The sequence below is a fragment of the Danaus plexippus genome, chromosome Z (genome assembly GCF_018135715.1).
Source record: "Danaus plexippus chromosome Z, MEX_DaPlex, whole genome shotgun sequence".
NCBI classification, from domain to species: domain Eukaryota; kingdom Metazoa; phylum Arthropoda; class Insecta; order Lepidoptera; family Nymphalidae; genus Danaus; species Danaus plexippus.
Genome location: NC_083559.1, coordinates 4,096,817 through 4,124,175, shown reverse-complemented (window position 1 = coordinate 4,124,175; position 27,359 = coordinate 4,096,817). Strand labels below are relative to the sequence as shown.

Genomic DNA, 27,359 nt, shown 5'->3' with positions numbered 1-27,359 from the left:
TTTTTGAAACAATCTACAAAATGAAAAGTAAACATCCTTTAATGGAACATTCTTCCATATTTTTATGTGATTTACGATACACTATGATTTAATTTATCTGTAAATTTTGTTACTGAGGGTAACACTATATTGACTTTTATTTGGTATCATTTTGCCTCAAGTAAATAACTAATATCTTTAAAACGTGAAATCAGTTAGCCGATCCGTGTTTTTTGATTTCGTGGCAAAATGTACTCTTAAATACGTATATCGTACATATATTAACCCAGTAATTTATCAATAACTTTAAAAATGTCTTCAAACGAGGGAGAGATATTGCTACAAGAAAAATATGGAACATCTGCTAAGGAGAGGTATTATGTTAAAGCCGCAGGTATGGATTTATCGCTCTAAAAACATTTAAATACTACCTTATTTTGATATTCATCATCACTACCTTCCGTTTTAGATCAATTGCCAATAGTATTAGTAGTCAATGAGAAGTCTCGCGACGTCGCTGGATTATTCGCTAAAATATTTCTCCCCCAAGGATATCCTAACAGTGTCAGCAAAGATTACATTTTTTACCAAATTTGGGACACTGCTCAAGCATTTTGCAGCACTATTACAGGTTTGCGAAGTAAAACCTCAAATACGCCAACAAACAAACATTTTCCTGGCATTAATTGCCTACACCACAATTTATATTTAATGTATATTTCACATATCCATATAAAAGTCCCCTTCATAATAATAAAGTATAAGTAGTTGAGACTTATTAATCTATATATTTTTAATGAGATAGGTGGTAACAAATTTAATGAGATAGGTGACAGATAGTCTGTATAATTTGGTTGATAATATTTGAATGGATTGATTTACCTAGTGCCGGGTAACAGTACTTTAGCATTTATATATAAAAAAGGGATATGTTATGTAAGTTTGTTTTTGTAAGCTTCTTTGAAAGGAGTAATAGTCATAGAAATTTATATTTTTTATGTGTTTTGAACAAAAAAATCATTCAGCCATATTAAAAATATGTTTATATTTATTTTATCTTATTTTTGCTATGTATACCTTATTAAACATTTCTATTATTTAAGGTGCCCACAAGTTAACTTAAAGAATTAATTTGCCAGTAAAAGAAAAATTTATTCTAATGTTCATGTAATTCAAGGTATACTGGCCACACAGGAAGTTTTTCGTGGGGTGGGAGTGGGAGATACAAATGCTTCACCATTAGCAGCCACTGTTACTTGGGTGTTCAAAGATGGCTGTGGGCATATTGGGAAAATATTATTCGCTTATACCCATGGGTGAGAAAATAATTAATATTTTTGTTTTAGCTCACAGTTACAATTACACTTAATATGTATTTTTATATGTGCTATTTTGTTAAGAAATTTTGAAATAAAAAGAGAAATAGCAAAATTCATGGAAGATAATTAAATTTAAACTTTAATCTACTTTCAGAACATATTTAGATGCCTATAGCAAAAAATGGCGTCTGTATGCAGATACATTAAATGATGCTGCCATGTGTATTGAAATAGCACTACCATTGTTCAAGAATTATATTACATTTGCTCTCTGCGTCAGCACTTGTATGAAGGCTATTGTCGGAGTTGCGGGTATATACCATGATTATTAATAAAATAATAATGTTTTATTTATTGTATTGTATTTAAAAAGAATAACTTATTTCAAGGGGGTGCTACCAGAGTGGCAATGACCCAACACCATGCTCTCCGTGGTAATCTCGCTGATGTATCAGCTAAAGACTCCGCCCAAGAGACTGCTGTTAATCTTATAGCTTCTTTCGCTGCACTGTTCCTAATATCTTTGATAGGGTAAGACTGTCAAGTTAGTTAATTCGTTATATTAATAATCTGATTTAATTTTAATTCTATTTAAATTTGAATGTCAAGTTTGTGTGTGTATCTGAAACAAATAAATGATTTTTTTGAGAAGATCATTGGTGTTACAACATTTGGTTTCTTAATAAGTAATTTAATTGAATGGATATTATATAAAGGTATTACCTTACAGGAATTCGGTGACGATATTTATAATATTATTAATTATGCATATTGTATTCAACTACATGGCAGTCCGGGCAGTTTGTTTACGAACACTGAACGAACCCCGTTTCTTACAAGTAATTGACACATACTTGCGGAAGGAGGTAATTGCCAACCCATGTGAAATAAATCGTAACGAACCCATTATTTTCTATCAACTGGGACCCAATTTGTTAGGTATGTGCAATATTTTTTTTTTATAAATCTGCAATAAACAGTATCCATTTTTTTTTTTCATAACAGAAACTTAATTTTGTTGACAGATTTAAAAATATGCGGTTTTCATATCAAAATTGGCGACTCGATATCGAAGATTTTAAACTCAAGAACTAATGCAGTGTATATAAACAAACTAAAGGATATTTATAACGATAAGAAATACATAATTCATCCTGATACCGGAAACAGAGTGATGTACGTTTTTCCAAAGGAAGATGCGTCGGTAGACGACATGCTATGCGCTTACTTTCAATCTGTTTTGCTTGCGATTATTACTTGTGCTATTAACGACCACCAATTGGTAAGAAATTTGCATCAGCTTCACTATTGTATTCATAGTTCTCACATCTCACTAACTCTGTCAGATTTGCTTAATTAACAAATGAATTTTCCATCGCAACCAAAATTTTTTTACACTAATTTCTTATTTAAGGTCATGATAAAAACATACGCTTCGAGGCCATTTCTATTTTTGACAAATATTATTTTTAGGCTATATTCAGCTCCAATAATAACACGAAGCCATTCGCTCAAGTGTGTGTGACACTACAATCAGCTGAGTGGAGCCGGGCTACCGGTTCCGGGGGAGACTTTCAATATGAACCGTCTTATGATCTGCATCGTTATGTTAAGAATATAGCTAGCGATGAATGGACAGCCATCAGAGAAGGTCTTTTGCAGACGGGTATTGTATCCAAAAAAAAAAAACGAGTAAAATTTTACATAATTAATACTTTTACAAATAGATCAAAGTGGACAAACCTAAGAATGATTCTACTCAATTCGTTGGCATTATTTCATTATTGTTTAAATATAAATTAAGGTATTTCAGGTTGGGATCTAAGCAAGCATTTATTGATAGTAGATGAATGGCGATTATGTAGTGAAAATGTCACTCCTGTAGCTATACTACCTGAAGAAGTGAAGTACAATCGCCCGATCGCTATACCAGAAACTCGCAAAGAATCTTTCACGATTGAACCGGACACATCGGATAGCACACTCAGCAATATACCAGAAGCCACAAAATCGAAAACCGATTTAAACTATCGTTTAAAAAAGGAATGACAATATCTGTTTCTAACTCATAGAGTTAGAAATTCACGTCCTAAATGCAAGTTGTAATAAGTTTTATTTGCAATACTATTTAATGCTATTAAATTAATGCTATTAATTTAATATATTTAATGCTATTTATAAAGTAAGTAACATGACTACAAGATTGCAAAATCACATTATATATGAATTTACCAGTTTTTTATATTCTCGCTCATACTATCATGTGTGAAGATTTGTGAATGAAAAATTTGGAACGCTCTGTATGTAATCTGAAATTGCAAACTTGTAATGGTACAGGCGTGTATAATATGCCGTTAAAAATATCGCATGTATATGTATATGTCACACTTATAATATTATATTCGGAGTGACGCTGGTGATTTTAAGTCATGAATTAATTATTACAAATAAAAGTTTCAATACAAATACATAATTTATTACTAATAAATCTTATTTAAAACCACACAGGTCTTCGTTAAAATTCAATTAGTTTCAATGGACGCAATGATCCTTTTCATCCTTGTGTTTTATGCTTCCTTTTGGATCTGCATAATAATATAGAATTTATTAATTGTACTTACATAGTTGGGTAAATATAATTTCCAAAACTGTTCTTTTTTTAAAAAAAAAATAATAATTAAAAAATTACATAAAAATTATGTAATTCGCAAAGCATTCAAGTTTAATAAATATAAAGAAAAAGTCTATTAAAATTACTCATAATACATTTCATTAAAATAACGCCCTTAGAAATGCTACATGCATTTAACGTACAACTGTCGTACCAATTATAAAGACGTACAAATATTATAAAGGGGTTTATTTTATTATGAAATAAACATCAACACGGGTAATAAAACAACAATGTACTACAAGATACCGATTTATTCTTAGTATTGTCAATTCAGTGTTGTCGCCTCAATATACGCTGATAGAACAATGCATGACATCACTCGTTGATAAATTATCGTACAACTCATACATACAATCAAACTACCAGACATTTAGCTAGTTTTTTTAATCATACGGTGTTCCTGATCGGTAAAGAAAAATGTTACGATGGATACATTTCAGAACTTAAAAATCATTGAAATAAATTACATCAATACTTTGGTAACTTGATATCAAATAATTTAACTACGTGTTTTAGAAATGATTTAATAAATAAATTAACAAGAGATATGTCAGATTTAATCCGATTGTTATATGTTAAAACAATATCGAACGTGATCTATTATATCTCTTGTAAAGCATAGATCTATTGAATCTAAGTACAATGAAAACGATTAAATACTGAAAACTACTGAGCATCGAATATTTATTTAATGTGTAGGCCTGAATATTATGTCCACTATGAGAACAGTATGCACAGCATACCGTCACAAAATTTTACTATGAAAAACCCTACAATTAATTATCCAAATGACCCAAAGTTAAAAATTCTCGATCGTAGTATGGCAGCTAATTGGACCGATCACGTTTGAAACACATTCCAAAAGTCAAAGACATGATTAGTAAATAGAAAAAAAAAAACAAATCAAATTTTACATATATACAGAATACAAACAAAATATAATCACAGATATAGATATAGAAAAAAAGTACAATAACAATAAATAAATTATCCATAACATTTATTACGCTTAATACTAAAATATGACAGTTTGTAAGACATTTAAATATAAAATTTGACTATTGTTCTGTGATTCAAGAGTAACCGGGACAGTAAAACTTTGCCTACCCACCATTACTACACGAGTTTGGCCCTTTTTGGCACTTATACGTTTACTTGCCGATCTGTTTGATGAGGAGGTCGGTGCTGAGGGATTTGGGGCGTTCTATGGGCAGACCGAGAGCACGGGACCAGATCAGCTGAGCCAACACACCCAAAGCACGAGACACACCGAACATCACCGTGTAGTAATTCATCTCCTTAAGACCGTAATACTGGAATCATTGAAGAAACATATTATTTTTTTGATGAAAATGTGATTAGTTTGTTGTATTAATGTATATATCAAATGAAATTGAGGACATTTTCATCTCGTCCGCCCGTGATCACGGTTGCTGTAAGGCAACCAAAACGTCGGGATTATGTAGTTACAGATAATAAAAATTCGCAGTATAAGAAAATTCTAGATATCATCATGTATATATGTTATAAATTATGGCATACTGCATATTAAATTCAGACAATGTTATTGCTGCATAATTTCTGTGCTTCTTTCTATGTAATTGTATTTCTGTTAAGTATTTCAAATACGTACTATCCTAATATTATTATATTGTTTCAATGTTATAAAAATACGTATAAAATTGATAAATTTTGTAGAATTGTTAAAAAAAAAATTAAGGAAAAAGAAAAATCTAATCAAGTAACATATGAGCATCTGTGGTTAAATGTGAGAATTTGTGTACATTTAGCACATATTATGGTTAGATTCTAATTATATATAATGAAAAAAATGTTTTTTTTTTATTTATTTAATTCCAACTACAATAGTGAAACCAATCGAGATTCGAGAGAATGCTCGAAATAAAATTACTTAGAATATTTTACAACATAGCCTCGTTTAAAAGGTGTCATTGAGCATCGTTCGTTCTAACTAGGGTAATTGATGTAATAATTCTATGATAAGATAACAGAATAGACGGTGTCATTGAAACTATTGTTTACTAAAAAACATTATGGTGCGGTTTAAAGCGTACCTGTAAGAGCACACCAGAGTGTGAGTCGACATTTGGCCACGGGTTCTTGACCTTGCCGAGCTCGGTTAGGATTGGAGGAACGACTTTGTACACCGCTGCCACAAGTTTGAACAGGGGGTCGTTGGGAAGGTGCTTGAGGGCGAACTCGCGTTGACAGGTGTATCTGGAATAGTTATGATACATTATTTCCACTATTTTGATACAAACCTATTTTTTTTTTTTGTATCAAATCTTCCTATTTCTTTAAAAATTTCCATAATTGTACATCAATGTTATCGAATATTAACCCGAGAGATGTACAGGTTGGAGAAGTTAACGGTAAAATTAACAGAATTGTAGCTTGCGTTTTACTCATAAAATATCTTTGTAATGTTACTATCAGTAGAACCGCTGCACTTCATTGTACGATTCGTATCATTTTCTACATCGCGTATCATCAGATATATTTTAACTACAAGGTCAAAGATCTGATCATTATCCACTATTAGAGTTACCAACCATATTTATAGTAACTAGTTTCTACCTAATCATTATTTAATATACTTCTTACCATTACATTGAAATATAGTGCGTTAGTACAATTTTAAATAGTTTTGTTGATATTTACTGTTACTGTGAACTCAAACCCGGTTTTTGGAACTTAAAAATTAAGCCTGTAAAAAGTAAGTATAAATGCACTGTAAGCAAGAAGAACTACAATATGGGAAACACTTTATTTTTAGTTTTTTTTTCTCTCTCTAAAGGTCATACAAGAGCGAAAGTGCAAATCATCGTCCTCTCAAAGTGATTGGAGGACAAGTCATTTTATTAAATATCGCAATTATGAATCACTTTCACATACTGATTATTTTGGTGTAATTGTATGGAATCAATTAATTGATATAATATAGGAGTTATAAAAATACATCTAGATTTTTTTTCTATGAAGTGTGTTGGGTAAGAGACTTAACTTAAACCATGCACGGTCTTACGTATATATAAATTTTTACCTGGGATCAGTCTTCCTAAGCACGGCGTGACCGTATCCGGGCACGACTTGACCGGATTTAAGTGTCTTCCAAATAAACTCCTTGAGGCCTTCCTCCGTGAAGTTATCACCGACCTGCTTGCGCAGTTTCTCCAACCAGATCAATACCTGTTCAAATAAAATAGTATTTTTTTTATGTACGTTAGATGAAACTTCTCAGCATTCAATTGATTCACCGTGCGAGTGCCGGGTTCATTGCGTTGCAGAGAGAGGACCTTCAACTTGCAACCCAGAAGTAGGTTTATATATTCTATTTATGTTTACGTATTAACAATCTACTAAAAGGTTTTACACCAGATGTCATGAACTGTTTTCAAGTCATACTCTTTTTTTCACATAAATTACCGAATAAAAGATTAATTTTTTACATCATAACAATTGATATCAGATGACCGAAGACAAATATATGCCAACAATTTGTATGTTTAAATACATTTGTGGTTTTCATATAATCGGATAACGCCCCGGCGGCACTCGCGACCACAAAACACGCTTGTTGTGATCACGACGTGTCAATATTAAAATAATTCAGTCATTTAACCTACACTTAATAGTGTGTTTAAACAGCGACATCTACATTTGAACACGTGATTGACCCAATACAACTGTTATTATATAGCTTGTATCTTATTCCGATTTCTTAGCTACATTACTGTGTTTCATGCAAAATCAACTAAATAATTTTTGCTTTTAAGACAAAGAAATATCGATACGTATGTACATTCATACACAAAAACTGGCTTTTATTTAATTGATTCTCAACAATTTTATCACTACATTCGTGCTATAATATGTTAAAAATATATAGATGATGTTTTAACCAAGATCATATTGAATTCTGGTTTTTATAATATAATGCAAACTTAAAAATAACACAAAATTCTTATACGTTTTTTATATTAAACGCAGCTACGTCTACTGTATCTTATGTTAGATTAACTAAAATTATTTTATATCAAGCCAAATAGTTTTTTATAGTTTTTTGAGTATATTAAATCGAGTCACTGACCTCCTGGTTGGCGAGTCCGTGGAGAGGTCCCGCGAGACCGTTGAGACCAGCAGCGAATGAAAGGTAGGGGTCACTTAGAGCCGAGCCCACGAGGTGGGTGGTGTGAGCAGACACGTTACCGCCTTCGTGGTCGCTGTTAACAATAAAAAATTTTTTCTATAGATGATATGTATTATGTAACCATACATATATTGATATTCATGTGTGTGTATATTTGTATTTCTGTACGTGTGTATGCGTGTTTAAAATTTAATAAACCTATTGAAAGCACGACAAATCGGGTATATCTTTTAATAATATTTTATTATTATTCATACGATTCTTATGAAAGCCGATTAGATAATTTAGGTTAATAATCTTTGACATTTGACAAGGTAACATTGACCCTGATCAAGTTTCGAACATTCGTGTAGTTTTGTGATGTTATCAAATTATTTCATATTACTACAAAAATAATGACAAGATATTTAACATTCAATCCGATTGTAACTCTAAAATGATGAAAAGCTGTACACTATGTTCGATTTTAATTAAAAAAAAAAAAAATTCAATGACATTTCATTGACAACTGTCATCTCAATAAGAAACATCCTGAAATGCGAAACAAAAAAACTCTTGCTCTTTATTACAACATCCTCGCAACGTCACTATAAAGAAATAAATCTAATTCAACACGACTGATTTGTCATTCAATGGACGGACGTACAGAAAAAAATATGCATTTTTACCCTCTTAGAGTATGAGAACTTTCTTATAGAAGTAACGTCTTAATTGATATACACACATAGTTGTTGAGCTACGCATTTATCTCTTGACATACAATTTTATACGCCATTGAGATAAACTTATCGCAGTGCACTTCAAATACCTAATTCCCTGTCTTGACAATCATTATATTATCTATTTTACACTTGGAAGAATAATTTATTCAATATCACATAACATATCCACGTCACGTATATATGTAAATGTATGAAAAAAGTGAGTTATTTCGTACTCCGTCAACTAAATCTTCATATGTTTTAAATGATTATTTTAATTTTAAAATAAAATCGTAAAAAACATATTCAATGTAGCAACATTTAATATAACATGATACAGGATTCCGATACGTTTAAATGAATATGTACGCATAGATTTCATGACACGGGCACATATCAAGAAAAATATCCTTGCCTGATTGACTTTTTCATTTTTCTTATATTATTACTATGATTCAATTTTAACTCGGCCCTGTTAATTGAGTAATAACTATATAGCATTATCGAAAAATAAAACAAATGACACGCGATGGTTTTAAAACACAATATTAGACACAAAATTAATCATCGAGTATAGATACATATAGAAACTTAAATCAAATTTCCCTTATCCGTCAATATTACGTAACACGTTTGTTTGTAGATAAAGTTAGACAATATAAGGCTAACCTTACATTTTTTACATAATTATAAAAAATAGTTTAAAGTACTCAAAGTATCGGACGGATTCGCAATATAAGGCCCGTTATGTTCGATAAATAAAGACGACTCCACGACAATAACAGCGTATTCCTTGAAGGACATAAAAATCAAACACAATGCTGTTAGCGGAAAAATGCACACGATATAATGCTTGGATGAAAACAGCTATGGAGTAAGTAACTGGATCTCTGATCCGATTTCTGTTCATTGGCCGGATAACAGCCGATGCAAACATTATTATTAACTAGTTCATTCACTTGCATTATTAGTCGTTAATTTTATTTGACAATATGTATTGATTAGCATAAAGCGTTATAAGTTCTTTTGTATTGTTATGTGCAATTGATGAAATTTTTATAGTATGGTTCATAATCATGAAGGTAATTGTTCTTATATTAACTTCATATTCAATTTGACCTTCACATGACATTAATTATAATGTACATACTCGTATTGCTTTGTAACTTTCGTGTTATCTCACTCGTTTAAAGAGTGAGTGATGTTACAAAACATTCGACAGTTATTATTGTTGACGTCACTTAATACATACGACGTCATAAATGATAGGGTTTTCCATGGACTATGTTTTTTATATGCCATTCTTGTGTAGGAAATATTTTTTTTATTACTGTTGAAGCATAGTCTATAAAAATATTCCATGGGTACGGGGAATTACTTGGGTTATAAGTATTTATAAATGCCGATATTAGGCCATGACCATACAATTTAGTTCAAATAAAACTAATACACATAAGAGTACACGTTCCCTTTTTTATAATAGATACCGTTTCACATAAAAAGCACTTATTAAATAATCACAGTAAATAGCGTTCGCTGGAAGATTAATCATCATGAATAATCATTGTGTTAATAGAAAAATATGTATATTAAAATCTCAGTGGAATGTTATATATGAAAAACACTATATAATTTCGCATAGCAAAAAATTTTTTTTTGTAATTTATATATATATGAAATTTAAAGTAAATTCCAATTCCATACAATCATGGAATTTTTCACTATTAAGATAATTTTGCTATTTTCATACAGAACTATGTACCATAAAATTACTACAATCATCAAATTCGCTGTGCCTGTTATATAATTAAGTTATGTCACGCAAGCGAGAAACAATTAAATGAGACAAGCGGCCCTTGGTTTTAAGTAACAAATGTCAAATAATACTAAAAAACAGTTTGAGTTAAAGAATTCCATAAGTAGTTCTTTTGTTAAAATACAATTAGTAACATACTTACATAAGTACTTACAAACTCGCACACACACACACATATATATTACTCTTTACGTCAATGTAGACAGTATAACGTGCCATTTTAACTAGCACATCTGTACTAAGTAAAGGGTATAATATATTATAATATTTATATTTCTACCGTCCATGACACCGAAACGATTGTTCTGTAATTTGAATACCTACTTAAATAATAATTAAATAAGTGCACGAGGCGAGAGAAACTACTTACTTTAGTAAAACACTATTAATCCATTCCATTTCTATTGTCTGTGTGTTAGTTTATGTCTGTGTGTGTGACCATGTGTTTAAAGTCCCTCGAAAGGATTCGAGCACATTTTAGTAAATAAAAAGCCAAGTCACGAACAACGTTACGTTTTATGACCCCGTAACCGTCGGAGGTATTACAAATTGAGGACAAGGCAGGAGAGAAGAGAAATTTTATATATAATAATACTGGTACTGCATTTACTCTCTAAATGATTTAATCGGAATGATTAATATATGTCTTGGATCTTATATTAAACTTAGCGTCTATATAAATATTACGTAAAACAGTCGAGATTTTTCATTGAATATGACAATGTTAACGAGATGGTTATTAAAAAACCAGTTTTTTAATATTCCAGTCATGGACTTCAAAGGTTTGGTTTTTCACGCTCACAAGCAACGCCGCGGTATTAGCCACTATATTAGTGATATTACACAATAATAACGATCACATATATAAATGAATTTATTTCAATAAAGTTCTACGTATAAACTAAATTCTTTCCTGATTAATAAACATGAACTCGTCTTTAATGTCGTACGGATATAAAAAAAAATAAACGTGACGCGTTTCTATTAATAAAAACGTATCGAAGTTTTTTTCTACGAGGTCCGGTTATTTTAACGTCAGCGTACTTTGTTCCATTTATATATAAAATTAAGATTATTATAAAAGAAAAATTAAAGTACCTACATATTTTAATGATTTTTTCTTAGTTGGTTGATATTTTTAAACACGAAAATTATTACGCAACACATAACTAATAAGAAAATCGTAGGCTATATATCAACAAAAATATACTTATATTGTATGGAGTTGGTGTGAGGTGGATAAAAATAATTGTATGAAAGTATATATATGTGTATATTATACCTGTGGATGGTGAGGTATAGCCTCATGAGCTCTGTGAACTGGGGATCGTCGAAGCCCAACATGGTGCAGTAGTTGGCTGACCAGTCCTTGTTGTCATCGATCGCTCCAATGCCCTTACCATCGCGATAGGTGTTGCGGTAGATAGTAGCGGCTATAACCGGCAGCTTAGCGATCAGATTCATAGAGTCCTCGTACACATACTGTTACCAAATAAAAATATTCTTCAAATAAATACTATATACACTGAAATTATTAATTACTATCACCCTAAGTTAAGTCAGTAAGATGGTGAAAATATAAGGTCTTCACTCAAAACAATTTACAATGTATTGTATTAACTCCGATTTATAAATAAGTAACTGCAAACGCTCCGTGTGCAGTGTAACCATTGAAACTTGTAGTAAAAGCACATATCCATCTAGTCATAAACACTCACTGTTAGCGAATAAATAAATTTAGCTCCATATAACACTCTAAGATCTGGAATATTATAGAATTTACTAGGACTTAAAGTTAAAACAATATTGGACTTCGTGCATAGATTATAAATATACATCTGGTTTTTTTTACGATATTGAACGTTTGGCCTTGAAACCGTTAGTCAAGGATCTTCAGTACATCCAACGACCACTTAAACGTGAACTCCTGAACATATAAATGTAAACTAAAAGTCCATTCACATGACCATAGCAGACGAACAAAACTTCGTATTAATCGCGAATGTAAAGTTCATAAGCCAGAGCATTTAGAACAGAGACATTAAGAATGCATTTAACCGATCGGTAACATCTTGATACTAAAATAGATTTCGACGTCTGCTATTTTTGAGAGTACTTTCAGCTCGGACGGCACCGACACGGGAATGTATATGTAGATAATATATTGGATAACATGTACTGAATGAATGAACCACCTCGTCTGCCCGTGATCACGGTTGCTGCAAAGTAACCGAAACGTCGGGATTATGTAGTTTTTTAAATAATAAAATCCGCGTAGTAAATCCGAAAAATACTAGTTTCATTTAAATGAATACTCGCGAAAATCTTAGATCTCATTAACATGTACTGAATTCGATTGAGGCTATAGGAATAACTTTATCCAGTCCCAAATAGACTATTAACATACTGAGTCCAATATACAATGTTTTCTATAGGTGAAACATATTAGTATGCTTCTTAAATTAGTATCATTTAACGTTATAAATAATATATTTACTCGTTATAACGTTTTCGCCATATATATATATTATAAAGCATATAAATTATCATAAAATATGCACCTACATAAAACTAAATGTTAGGCCAAATGGTAATTAATAAATAAATGATAAAGAAAATTCAGCTCGTATTTCTTTTAAAACGATGATAGCGTTACCAATTAATGTTATCTTATTACTTATTGGAATGTATTCAAATTTAAATTTAATATATATATATATATATATATATATTTTTTTTTTTTTTTTGTCAAAAAATACATTTAAAAATTAGTTTATAGAAATAATATTAAGGTGTATCTTTCCTATAACATAATTTACTGAATGGAATAGACTCATCCAATTGCAGTATTGTTTAAAACTATACTTTTCAACTTGGACTTATTCCGAATTCCTAATCCATTCTGACCTGTTTCAAGACAGAAGAAAAAAAATGCGTTAGTTTTTTTTTATCATGATCATAAACAGAATGATGTTTTGAAAACTCCAGCCAAACTCACCTCCCAATACTTGGACTTGTGAACACCCTCGGAGTAGGCCTGCGCGAACTTCGACTCGCTGTTGAGGGCTGTAACGGCTGCTGAGAACTGTGACATCGGATGCAACTTGCTGGGCATGTTGTTCAACATGGTCACCACGTGAGCGGGAAGTTCAGCTCTATTGACGAATGATTAAATATTAATTAATGACACAACGAAAATCCATGGTTTAAGATAAACTGATATAGTATAAAAATAATACCTTTGAGCCCATTCCTTGGAAATAGCCTTCACTTGAGCCTCGGTTGGTATTTCACCGGTCACCAGAAGCCAGAACAGACCTTCGGGTAAGGGTTCCTCTCCGCCCTTGGCTTTTGGCAGCTGCTGTTGGCACTCGGGGATTGAGAGGCCACGGAAACGGATGCCCTCATCAGGATCCAATACAGACGTCTCCCAAACAAGACCCTTGATGCCTCTCATGCCACCGTACATCTAAAGTTTGATACGTTCAAAAATATTGCAATATCAACCGAAGCAAGTATTTTGTTATCTTAACATCGAGTCAAGGAACATAGGATAGCACCAGTTTGTTTTATATCAAATAAACAGATTATAAAGATCAAATAGTTTTAACTATTGTTTAAATTTTCACGGTACCAATTATTCTTACCGAGAATAAATAGAATTTTAACTTACGAATTACAATTACCATCGGAATATTTTACCATTGTTATTTAAATTTCAAATCCACTTGCTTTGTTTTCTATTAAATTTGAAAGTCTCAGTATATTTATAACAAACAAATTTTTATGTCTCACCATGTCGACGGTGACTTCGCCAACTTTGGTGGCCCCATGCTTCTTACGGAATTCTTTGATCTTCTCTTGTTCTTTGGGGATCTTCTCCTGTAGGATACTTTTAAGATTCGTCTGTTCCGCGCTTAAGTTTCGCAGCAGTATCGTCGCTGTTGGGCATGTTTTCTATAACAAATATATAATGCATGTGCCGATAACTTAACTCATACAATTGCCAAACAATAAACATAACAGAACATAATAATTCTGTCTGATTGATCAATTGATTTGGAGACGGTGACTTTAGGGCGAGCGTAATTCGTTAAAAAGGAAGAAAAATACACAACAGGAAAATGTATATGTACAGTAAATGCAATATTTCTGGGGTTTCCCCCTTGCATACAAAAAAAAACATATTGTATGTACAAGCGATAGCTATATTTTATTATTTATATATTATAATACTGAAGTCATATAAAAAAAATAAACAATAGTAGTTTATGTCGGTTCATTCTATTGATGTTATTTAATACACACGTCAAACAGAACAACATTATTATAGATATAAATAGTTATTAATAAATTGGTAAGCGAAACTTGATCACTATTATCTAAATAGACGGTGTCACAGCAACAGATACATCCCAATCCAATCATAGATGTTGACCCCACTGACATTTTAATTACCATCACACAAATGGAATTGTCACAATTTGTTCAATCGAACCATAGCCAGTTAATCAATAGTGATCTCGGGTCAGAAATCACAATAGGGCAATTATCGGGTGCCGTTTATTGACTATAATTTTCTATGTAATCATCGTACGTATACTATTAAGTTAAAAAAAAAACATCAAAACTATTAACGTGCTGGTAAAAATACATGTATCATATGTAATTTATTACTTAAAAAAAGTGGAGGTAGTTAAAAAATAAGTAATATCTTCATATTCCGTGCATAGTAAGGTCACATTTTATAAGAAGGTTATTTAAATATTTAGATCTTAGTTATATGTTATGTTTATAGTTGACATAGAAGATTAATATTTTAAAAGCTGCTATGAATATGCTTGAAACAATGTTTGTAATATTTAAACATACATAAGTTTCTTCATATAATTCTCATTATAAAAAAATGAGAATGTGTCAATAATTTTTCACTTCAATACTAATTTCTGAGCAGTATTACTAAGAAATAAACCGCGTGACAAATTGATAAAAAAAAAACAGTTTTATTAATATGCAATGAGGTTAAAAGGTATATATATATAAATTACAATTTAAATGCAATAAATGGCTAAGATAAACAGGACCTTAACTGAATTCATAAAATTATGAGGTAAAAATCCCAATGAAACATACTCACTCAAGGATATATTTATTGAAATGCGGGCTTTCCTTATAATGTATACAGAAAACATCACGTTTAAAACAAAAAAATAGACATTTGCATACTATTTAAAAACAATCGTACATTATACGCGATTAAAAAATAGTAAAATGGAAAGTGATAAATATAAATGATTTTACTAAAATATATTATCTGTACATTTTGTTTCTTAATATTTTTCCTTTAAATGTTAAACACAATCGTATAAATTCACGTTTAAAAGTTTCCATTTACGGTTATATAAATGCGTAATTAAAATTCAAACCGACGTATGTTCGAAAACCTGGTAGATAAGTGACGTCACTAACGCACAAGTTCCGCGCCAAAATGCTGTGTACGACATTGAAACTAGAATAACCTTCAGCGAATTGCGTAACGCCGTGATGTCTGATGGTGTGAAACATTGGCTTTTCTGTTATCGGTGCACGCCGCACTAAAGTTAATACAATATCCATCCAGCATTCAACATTTCTATATAATGAATACATAACGGTAAAATATTCCACATTCAATTCAAATTGGCAATAAAACTTAAGTGACCCAAAGGGTTAAAAAAACAAAAAACTATCCAAGTGATAGGCTACAAAAGATTATAAAACCTATTAAAAAATCATGTTCATTCCACATGAATTAATCTCTCGAGTTTTATATTGTCTAGTCAGAAACAACTATTACATGATCAAGTATTTCCAGAATGTTCGTATAGATAAGATATAAGACCGATAACAAATCGTAGGTGATTTCAATGACAATTAATCTGAGTACTGATTTAGGTAAAATTTAAAATAAAATCAACTTTTTCTTCATCATAAAGTTTTTGAAAAGAAATATTCGATTCCTTTTTGACCACGACGCGGCATCGTTACGGATTAGTGCCGAACTTTAAAGAACTCTGCGACTTAAAAGATTTTCAAGACATTCATACGGCCTTAAGAAGCCATAGTTATTAGCGGCCGTGATGAAACGCGTCCGCCTTGGCTGTTATTTTGTAGGTAATCCATAAAAAATAAAAGTATTAAAATGGTACAATTGTACTTAATTTTACAGCATTGCACTTGTAACACAACCTTAAAAACATTTCTAAAAATATTTATTTATTGTAATGATGATGACTAATAGTTTCTTAAAAAGTAAAATTGTAATAAATTTATTTCATATATATATATATATATATGTATATATTTGAGAATAATAAAATATTTATTTATTAAAATTTTTTTTTTTACTAGAAGACAGCCTGGGTAAGTATTATTTGGGTTATACTAAACTCGAGTAACCGCTTGACCCAAGTGATTATAAAGGGGCAAGGCGGACACAGCCAATGTCACATAAAGCACATGGTTTTATATAGATGACTATATAATATTCATGCATTATGTTAAAATATATGATTCATTTGTTTAAAAAATACAAAAGCAATTAATTTGAGAAATTATTGTTTTTACTGTCAGAATATTGATTATTTATGAGCTAAGAAAGCTATAATAGCATACTCAGCTGTTAAAAAATGAACGAATATTATGATAACTATTAATTTAATGGTATACTAAGGTTATGCCAAAAATAAAGAGCAAATTTTAATTCACTTAGATAACAGCAAAGGATGGCACAGAACTAATGATACTTTTAGTTTTTAGTATACATAAAAAACTTTAATTGTCTCATAATTAACAGCAGTTCTTAGACATTGAAGACTATTTCAATAAAATATTTTTATTAATGAACAACTTAATCAAACATAATATCTCCTTGAAAAAGTTATATTTTATTTAACATTGACAATGGTCTCAAAAATTTATACATTTTTCTGCAATTTTATGTAACATAATGATAAGTATAAAACACTGTATATTAAATCAACTCACCTGAATAATTTCATTTATAATCAAAAACAATACCACGATTATTTAGCATTTAAAATAAGTTCATTAAATTGAAGTGAAAAGGGTTCAGATTACACGTAAAAAATAACTAGTCCGAAGTGATGCAGCTTATATGCCGAAAAAGTAAAATAGAAAGCAATGTTTTAAAAAATATTAGAATAATGTAGACGTTAGTTATAATAAGTAATTAGAACACTTATTCCCAAAATAGTCTTATTCACATTACATAACTTCAAATTCAAAATGTGACAAAGTAGGTTATGCATATTATTCGTAAGTAAGAAAAATTGAAATAATTAATTAATAATCAATATAAATGCAAAAATGTTGTCTCAGTATTACCTGTATATCAATAAGTTTTGATGATGTGATCCTGAATAGAGCCATTATTTAAATCCACCGAGCGCTAAGCAACACAACCAAAGTACACTTCGCTATTGATCGTATTTGCGAGTGGAAAGATTTAACTTTCAAGTTGGCTGCCTTGAGTACAGTTGTAAATGTTTGTTCTCGGTCCGGATTGGATAAATTTGACAAATATATCGCGCCAAATTGTAACTTCCTGTGTCCAGAAAATATGGTGTCTATTTAAAATATTTCTTTATATTATAAAATTGACACTTAAATATTAATAAGTAGAAAATGGCAACAGATTTTATTTCTAATATCTTTGTTTGTGATAAACTCGAAGGAAATCATACTTTTGCTTACTATGCAAAATATAAAAACTTGCTGTTAATGTTTTCTTACTAGCTCGTGATTGAAAAAAAATTATTTACTTTAAAAAACTTCGTAAAAATAAATATGGATTTTAAAACATTGTGATTGAATTATTATTATATAATGTGGTTGACTCTTACACCCTTTATTCAGAAAAATATTATAATTATTACTGAATAACCTATTGAATGTTCTCTGTATAATATGTGTGTTTTAAGAAGTATTTCTTACTTTTAATTTGCTTAGGCAGGAATATAATTGTGCAGTCTGTTGAAATTAATACAACAGATAAGTAAATATATTTCTGGCGGGTGATATATTTATATTCTGCACAACTTTTCGTATATTCTATGTTTATAAATATTGATTATAACTTTTCAGACTTCAGTTGTGGTGTAGCTCAGCTATCACCACATCAAATTTGTTGCTGAATAAACTAAATTATCATTTTGATTATGAGAAGATTATTTTTCTTAATTCGAGTTTTGTTTTGGTTTATTACTGCTATTCTTTTCTGTGTATCATTATTTCTTATCGTTGTTATTGTTATTTATTTAAATGTAACTGAAATTATAAGATCATTATGCATCGAATATTAAGTTCTATATTATTTTTATTTTTACTTACAAGTTTCGTTCAATGTGGTGTAAACTTTAGACTGGGACGGAGTAAACATGGGAATTTAGGAGCACCTGTTGGAGCTGATAAAGACAGTTTGCCTCCAAACAAATATTTCTTGCAGAAATTGGATCACTCCAGTCCAACAGACCAGAGATATTGGGAACAGGTAAATATTAACAAAAATAAATTTTGATATCTTAAATTTTGTTAAGAATTAAAGTTTTCTGTTATGTAATAGTAAACAAATATATATTTTGGATTCGCCAATTGCTATTCAAAGTATATTTATTTAAATTAGGGTTTTAGTTTTATCTGGCCTTCCAAACTTGAATACACAAGCATATATGTAAGATAAGTATAGGGTACTGACATTTATCTACTTATCTTAATATAAATATATATCATTTATAATATTTAATATAATGTAAGCATGAAGCTATTGAATACAACTTAAAAGAATATGAACTGTTATCAAATAATTACATTTTATATAGCACATACTGCTTATAGAGAAATAGAAATTTGTAAAAAGATTATGAGAATTCTTAAAAAATGTAGAACACATATTAAATGCAGTGTATATATCTAATGATTAAACATGCATAGTGCTTAAAAAATATATGCCTAATATTTGCCTTAATACATAATAATATTGCAATATTTAGCAAAAACCAAAATATGGTATATAGTGAATAATTAGTGGATATTGAAGATAATATTAAATCCTATTATTATAAACTTTTGCTATAGCAGCCTTTTTGAAATATTCTTTGCATTTTGATTAATTTTTCAGCGGTATTTCGTAAATGAAAGTTTTTATGATTTCAACAATCCCGGACCGGTTTTTCTGATGATTGGTGGCGAAGGTACCGCTGATCCTCGATGGATGGTTAAAGGAACATGGATTGATTATGCAATTCATTTTAAAGCGCTCTGCATTCTACTGGAACATCGCTACTATGGACAAAGTCGGCCAACTATGTATGATATTATATTATTCATTGATTTACTACATTTTAAAAAATGTATAAGATTTCAACATTTAAATGAAAGTAGTGTTATTCGGATTTACTACGCGGATTTTATTATTTAAAAACTACATAATCCCGACGTTTCGGTTACATTGCAGCAACCGTGATCACGGGCAGACGAGGCAGACGAGGTTTCAACATTTGATTTTTATATATTTTTCTTGTCTATTCGAAATATGTGGGGACGGTTGAATAAAGGCTTTGTTTTTTATTATAGAACTATAATAAATGAATTTCCATTGTTGTATGTAAAGTGATATGTTCGATACACAGATATTGACATATCCAAAAGTTTTATATTATTTTTCCATTAAAGAAGTAATAATATGGCATTATCACTGTTTAAAATGAAAACAATGCTGTTCTCATTTCTGTTAATTTATACATTTGTTTAAATGTTATTTGAATAGGCGCCAAAACGGGTAATTGGAACTAAAGTCATTGACAGCACTATCTATACATAAAAATAAAATTGATATTTTAATAATTTATTTCACAACATCTCTCAATATTAAAACTAATGATGTCTTTTTAATTTTTTTGTTGTCTGCCATTGCATTTTTTATTTTTGGCTGAAGTGAAACATTAAAATGGCTAATTGAAATTAATGACTAGTTTTTTTAGAGGGGCTTGTTGTAAACTTATGCCATGACCTTTGAATATTGTATTTATAAAAAAACGGGTACCGGGAGAGAAGCTAGAATATAAACCTGTCTTTACATTTATACATAAACACAACATACACATTTTATGTATGTTAACATAATCAACTACAATAACATTTGTAGTTATCAGCTAAGTAAATACATTAACCTCTTATTTAAATTTTTAACTAGAATAGGTATATTATTTATTTTAGTGCTATAATATTTGTTATAAGCATATAAATTTGAAGAAAAATCTTCTTTATTTAGAAAAAATTTAGGATAGTCCTATTTACAAAAGTCTATAAATTTAAAAATTTACTGCTTTATTTCTACTATAATTAGTATTTACTGTAAATATATTTGTTTATGTGCAAACTTTTGTACAGGGACCTCAGTGTTAAAAACCTTCAATACTTATCATCATATCAAGCGCTGGCTGATTTGGCTTACTTTATAAATGCTATGAATAATAAATACAAGTTCAATAAAGATGTTAAATGGGTGGTATTTGGAGGTTCATATCCTGGTTCTCTGGCGGCTTGGATGAGACTTAAATACCCTCATTTGGTACATGCCGCTGTCTCTTCTAGTGGACCACTTGTGGCCAAAGTAAATTTTATGGGTAAGTACATTTTAAGCAAGCAAAGATCTAATGTCTCAAGAATTCTGAACCTCTGATAAGCCTGCTTAATTTCAATATTTTTTTTACAGAATATTTCCAAGTGGTAGTGAATGCTCTCCGTGAGAAGACTGGCGGTGAAGAATGCGTCGGGCAAGTGAAGTTGGCTCACAAACAGATCCAAGAAATTATCAAAACTGACCCCGCTACTATTGAACGAGAGTTTAGGTAAATTAAGTGCTAGTGGTTTATTTCATAGTGTCTGTGTCTAGAAAGAAAAAAATTTGCCATGAAGCTTATTTATAATTTAAAACTCATATCTCACATTGTTTGCAGAGTTTGCGAACCTTTTTCCAAAGCATCTCAGAATGACATGAAGAACTTTTATAACTCCATTGCCGATGACTTTGCGGATTTAGTTCAATATAATGAGGATAATCGTATCAGCGGTGACAAGATGTATAAGAATCTTACAATCAACTCGGTAAGTTATCACAAAATGTAAACATAATGTTGATAAATAAATTTGTCGGTTAAATCTTTTGTTATATGAATTTCAATTCCTAAATTTTATTTGTAGATGCTGTGAATTACTTTTTTTAATGCATTTTTATGTTCAGTGAATCTATGAGTATTTTTAATGAAGTTTATCATTATATATTTTATTGTAAATTTAGTATTTATGTTTTCATAACAGGTGTGTGATATGTTGACGGAGCCAGGTGGTAAACCAGCATTCAAGAAGCTAGCGGCCTACAATTCAATAGTACTGAATAAATCCAATCAAACCTGCTTGGACTACGGTTATGACAACATGATAAAAGAACTGAGGAACATCAGTTGGGGATCGGAAGGAGGTATGCTGTGGTCTATTGTCTTAAAAACTATTAATAATCATTATGTTTATCTTCAAGCTCATTCATTGGTGATATGTTTAAATAAATATTCAGTTACAAACATAAAAAATATATTTTGAATGATAGTATAGTTTGTATATAGGAAATTGTACTGAAATCAAGTTTTTAAACATCTGGTAAGGATACTGTGTTCTCTATGATTATGACTGTGAAATATTCTCAGGCCGTCAATGGATGTACCAGACCTGCACAGAGTTCGGGTTTTATCAGACCTCCTCCAGCGAGATAGAAGTATTCGGAGACTTCTCACTGGAGTTCTTCATACAACAGTGCAAGGACGTTTTCGGCAGCAAGTATGTGATTTCTAATAATTTATTATACTATTAGATTTTCTAAAAAAAAAAAAAACACGGAAAAATTTATAAAAAGTGAGGTTGCGTCGTTTTTTAAATTCAATAGCTGATTAGACAGTATATAAGTCCTCTTAGTTGTCTCGTGATTGCGAAAAAGATATTACCTTCGAGCAAGTTTTTTATACCTAACCTATGCGGCATAAAAAGGGCTCTTCGGATGCCGACTTAAATATTTTTTTTCTTCTTCAAAACATGTGATAATATGGCTAATATATAAGTTCGCTTCTGGTATTTTTTAATGGCGATAAAAATATACTGACAGACGAACTTCAAATTTTGTAAAGCTAAATCAATTCCAAAATAGTATGTGCTTTGAGGAATCAAAAGCATCTTCAAGTCGTCAGTCTTCAGAGTCGAGTAATCACAAATTTATTACAGAGAAGTTCGCTTCGCAAAACTTGTCTTATTGTTTAAACGTGAATAAACGAAAATGACAAAACAAAACGCTCAAAATCTAATATTTAGTAAAAACGTACCATAGACGTCACAAAGCTCGCAAGTTAATAATCTTTGTCCTGAATAACTCAAATATTCCATAGATTATGAAGAAAGTTTAAGAAAAGAGATATTTTTTCATCGACTTTGTTTTCGCACGTATATTAACTGCGTCTGCTAATTCTGCAAGTGATATTGCTATTCTAGTAATAGTTTAACATCCTATGACAAAGGCCATTCGTGAAAATTATAATCTTATGTTAATAACGATAAATAGTACACATTCGAATAAGTAGTCATTATAATCAAGATCGATTTTGTTCGAAATTGATTCCATTGTCACAGATTCTTTTTTTTTTTAAATAAAAACGGTACTTGGGCTACAACATCGTATCCAGGATTTTGGTACAGTAATATGAGGAATAAAATATATATAAAAAAATAAATTACAGTAATTAAAAGATATGGTGTTGCATTACGTCTTTATATAACGCTTGAAATAAAAACGCTACAAGGTACAAAACTCTCTGGCATGCGCAGTACATGTATATCCCGCTTCTGGTACACGTATTGATCCGCTAAAACCACATAATGTCTTATCCACCCGAACCGAAACGTCTCTTAACTGTATCCTATAGTGGATTTGGTTTAGTTGTAAATTGTTAATTCTAATATAAACTGTATTGCCGATTGATAAACATTTACTTTTCGATTAGTCTATTGAATACAGTGCTAAAAAATTTAAATCAATTAAAATATTTTTTCGAATTATATTCCATTTGTGAAGACATCAATATGAAGCGGCAGTGAGTATTTTAGAATTTTATCTTTAATTATTATTATATATTTTTTTTAATAATGTATCTGTCATTTGCGACGTTATAATAATGATTGCGATGCCTTTAAAAGCGATGCCGTTCTTTGTTTTTTTTTTCATGTTAAATACTTATATGCCAGGAGTATATCCATATGTTAATTGCGTCTATACATCATATGTTTATTACATACGTTATTATATGCTCGCGTGGGGAGTGAGGAGGTTTTATATAACAGAAATCAATATAAGATGACATGCGCTGTGGATGCACCGCAGTGGATTGTACGTCAGATAAGGATTATAACGGGCACGATGGCTGGCGCAACACCTCCCGATCTCGTTGCTATGACCACTAGCCTTGAGTGTAAAGTATTGAATCCACCGTTGTACGAAAGTTACCGCGTACTGTCTTTCTTGAATTGGATCGCCTTGCATTTCAACCGACCCAATCGTTATAATAACTATGTGTTTTAAACGCCCAAAGTGGGGTACTTACTTATATATGTCCTTAATCATTTAATATTATAAATTACATATATGTCTATCCTTATTTTATTCATCGGTTTAAGCTGCGTTTCTTCAAATAACATGTAAGTTGCTGTGCTTTTTTTATTTTATTTATAAATAAATTTGTCGCTATGTTTGTGGTTCCTCTCTTATTAATTCTTTTAATTTTATGTGTTGTAAAAATATGTATTTTAGTTTTATTATATAAAACATGTTCAACAAGCGTACATTTAAAATCAATACTTTAAGGCGTACCCAACCAATCGAGCGCGCATGCGCAAAATTACCAAGCTTGTGACGGATTTTTTTTAAACAATAGTTATTATGTGTGGAATAATATAATAGTTAATACTGCAAGAAGATATTTGAAAAACCTAATACCAATGTACCTTAATTCTCGCTTCGTCTAAAAAAAAATAAAAACTGCAATATCATGAAATGCGAAGTAATGGTCAAAGCATTTTTTTTCATTTGGAAAGGAATACGTTCAGCGCAGAGCGATTTGAAAAGTTTTTGTTTTAAAAATTATATACAATCTATGAATATAATATAATAGATGAAAATTGTGTTACAATTCAAAATGGCGGCGTAAAATTCCATATCGATCTGCAATGACGCATGCGCGGTACATTAAAATAACTAAACAATAACTGTTATCGATTATAAATTATAATGTATTATTTAAAACGAGGGATAAATGTATGTTTTTCTATTGTTGCAGATTTAACGATGCTTTTATAAACGATGCGGCCAAATGGACGAACAGTGACTACGGTGGATTGAACATACCGGCTAAGAGAGTTGTGTACGTGCACGGCTCGATAGACCCATGGCACGCCCTCGGCATGACCACCACTGAGGAAAACGACGCTCCAGCTATATTCATTAGAGGCAAGAAGTTAAAAAAAGAAATATATATATAAATTCCATACTGACACTTGGGGCTACTAAATTTTGATGAAAAATTTCACCAGGTACGGCCCACTGCGCGAACATGTACCCTGCAAGCAAGAACGATAATCCGGGGCTGGTGTCGGCGAGGATGGAGGTCCGCAGCTACCTGGAGTCCTGGCTCGGGATGCCCTGACCCACCGGCGTCACGAGGCTCTGAGAGGGGAAGTCCCACGTTATGTGGGGACGGCGGATACGCAAACAGAAATGAACCGACCCTCTCGCAGTCTCATATTTATATCTCGCTTGAATCTCGATGTTGTAATACATTTAATCTTCCGTGTTGTAGTTATGTAAGCGCGCATTTATAAAAATATAATAATTCTCAATGACCGGGACTATGGAGTCTGTACTTGGTTGCGTATCGAGACTGGAGTCACCAACTGACACTGGATGGTAGTTCCTCGTGAACTCTTATATATAGGAACTGAAGGGTATTCGATTAAGATGTAGGTCTAATAAATTTGTTATTTTTTTACGAAATTTTTTCTATTTTAAGTTTCTACTGAACTTTACATATCTACTTTGGCTACACACCAAAGAGGCTAAGGTTGGAACGTATACAGAAAATCTTCCCTTACTATACATTTTTGTAACTGCGCACTTTTTGTATGTAAGTAATAGTTGATGTAACTTGTGTAACTAATATTAAAAATATAATGTTTAAGCGTTGAAAAATTTCTAAAATTCGAATAGGAATTCTACGTGGTCTCTTAAAAGGACGAATTATTATAGATGATGGAATATAAAATATTCTTTATAGGTCACGTGTATTAGAGTTGGCTACTGGTTTGACGGTATGACAATCACAACTCTTACACCTAGGGATAAAAATACTTTACCTACATTATATACTTAGTACATTGACGTTTTAAACTATAATCTCATATAAACGTATACTCCGTAGTTTAAGCTTGGTACATACCGTATGAAACTCTTAGAGTGTATAATCGCATATTACTTAATTCGCTTGTGTTGTGTTAACGGTATGATGCGACGTTCGTACGCTTTGGTTACTTGGGTTACGGTATGATGTATTTGCTATGGAAATTTGATATCAACAACACAAGCATTAGGACTGAAAATTGTTTGGGACTGAAGTTTTTATAGGATAGAAATTTATATCTATCGTGATATGATGCGTAGAACGTATAGGTTATATTAAAAAAATGGCTATAAGTGATGGGTTTTAGACACAACGCAAGTGATTAGTCGTAAATAGTCGTTGTCTTAAAAATTATACCCGCCCTAGAGGTCTCTTAATTATTTTATTATATCAAATCTATATTCTCCCTATTTTATGACTTTACTATATTTTTTTCCTGTTTAGAGGTCACTTTATATAATTTTAACATACTGGGTTGATATATTTAGTTTGTAAGCTTATATTATTTTTTGTGACGACGTTTTAATCGATGTAAACAAGTGTAATGAATAAAGAAAAAAAATACAAAAAAAATTGTTGTTTTTATTAGCATTGAAGAAAGGTGCGTTATATTTTTTTCCTTCCATCCCTTATTTCAATACACCAAATAAAATTATTTGTCCCTCAGATTTTGCTTTGTAAAGGTCTTATACCTATTACAAAAAATTAATAATTATAGTATTTAAAAATACTTATCTATCGGTTGATAAAAACTTTATATTAGGAAGATGTAGAGCATAGCTTTCTCAAATTCTCTCTTCTGTTAAACCAAAGTAATGATTCATGATCTCAAACGAGATGTAAATTTTAATGTCTTTTTGTGGCACAGAAAAATGACACACAAAGCTGATGTTAAAGATACAGTTATCGACGCATAAAATAATCTGCAATTTGCTGATATGAAATATTTCCAAGCTAAATGATAATAAATAGTTCACATTCGTTTGATAAACTATGTTAGTTTAATAACTCCTATATATTTTTTTTCTTGCAATAATCGAAATGAATTATAAAAGTCAGTAAATTCCATTTATTATTAGATTTCTCATATTTACTCTAAATATCACTCTGTTATCGAATTTCGCTTCCTTGATTTATATTAAAGATCGAGA

The 27,359-nt window shown here is 30.8% G+C and overlaps 3 protein-coding genes across 3 annotated transcripts; 2 read left to right on the top strand and 1 right to left on the bottom strand.

The window, feature by feature from the left end:
* The first annotated feature begins 101 nt into the window (after positions 1-101).
* On the top strand, positions 102-4,824 carry LOC116777671 (RUS family member 1). Its single transcript, XM_032671346.2, has 9 exons — positions 102-373; positions 449-610; positions 1,157-1,295; positions 1,453-1,610; positions 1,688-1,829; positions 2,029-2,237; positions 2,324-2,580; positions 2,772-2,964; positions 3,112-4,824. Exons 1-9 carry the CDS (start codon positions 292-294, stop codon positions 3,345-3,347), a joined length of 1,578 nt encoding a protein of 525 aa, XP_032527237.2. The 5' UTR covers positions 102-291; the 3' UTR covers positions 3,348-4,824.
* LOC116777329 (probable citrate synthase 2, mitochondrial) lies at positions 4,206-18,207 on the bottom strand. Its single transcript, XM_032670814.2, has 9 exons — positions 18,047-18,207; positions 14,456-14,617; positions 13,900-14,129; positions 13,659-13,815; positions 11,943-12,142; positions 8,084-8,216; positions 7,037-7,182; positions 6,048-6,210; positions 4,206-5,285 (listed from the first exon to the last, which is right to left on the bottom strand). The coding sequence occupies exons 1-9, from the start codon at positions 18,089-18,091 to the stop codon at positions 5,124-5,126; spliced, it is 1,398 nt and encodes a 465-aa protein (XP_032526705.1). The 5' UTR covers positions 18,092-18,207; the 3' UTR covers positions 4,206-5,123.
* A 601-nt stretch (positions 18,208-18,808) lies between these two features.
* LOC116777264 (putative serine protease K12H4.7) lies at positions 18,809-26,781 on the top strand. Its single transcript, XM_032670703.2, has 9 exons — positions 18,809-19,211; positions 19,839-20,026; positions 21,110-21,345; positions 21,435-21,570; positions 21,679-21,826; positions 22,040-22,199; positions 22,423-22,552; positions 25,093-25,262; positions 25,346-26,781. The coding sequence occupies exons 1-9, from the start codon at positions 19,008-19,010 to the stop codon at positions 25,456-25,458; spliced, it is 1,485 nt and encodes a 494-aa protein (XP_032526594.2). The 5' UTR covers positions 18,809-19,007; the 3' UTR covers positions 25,459-26,781.
* The last annotated feature ends 578 nt before the right edge of the window (positions 26,782-27,359 follow it).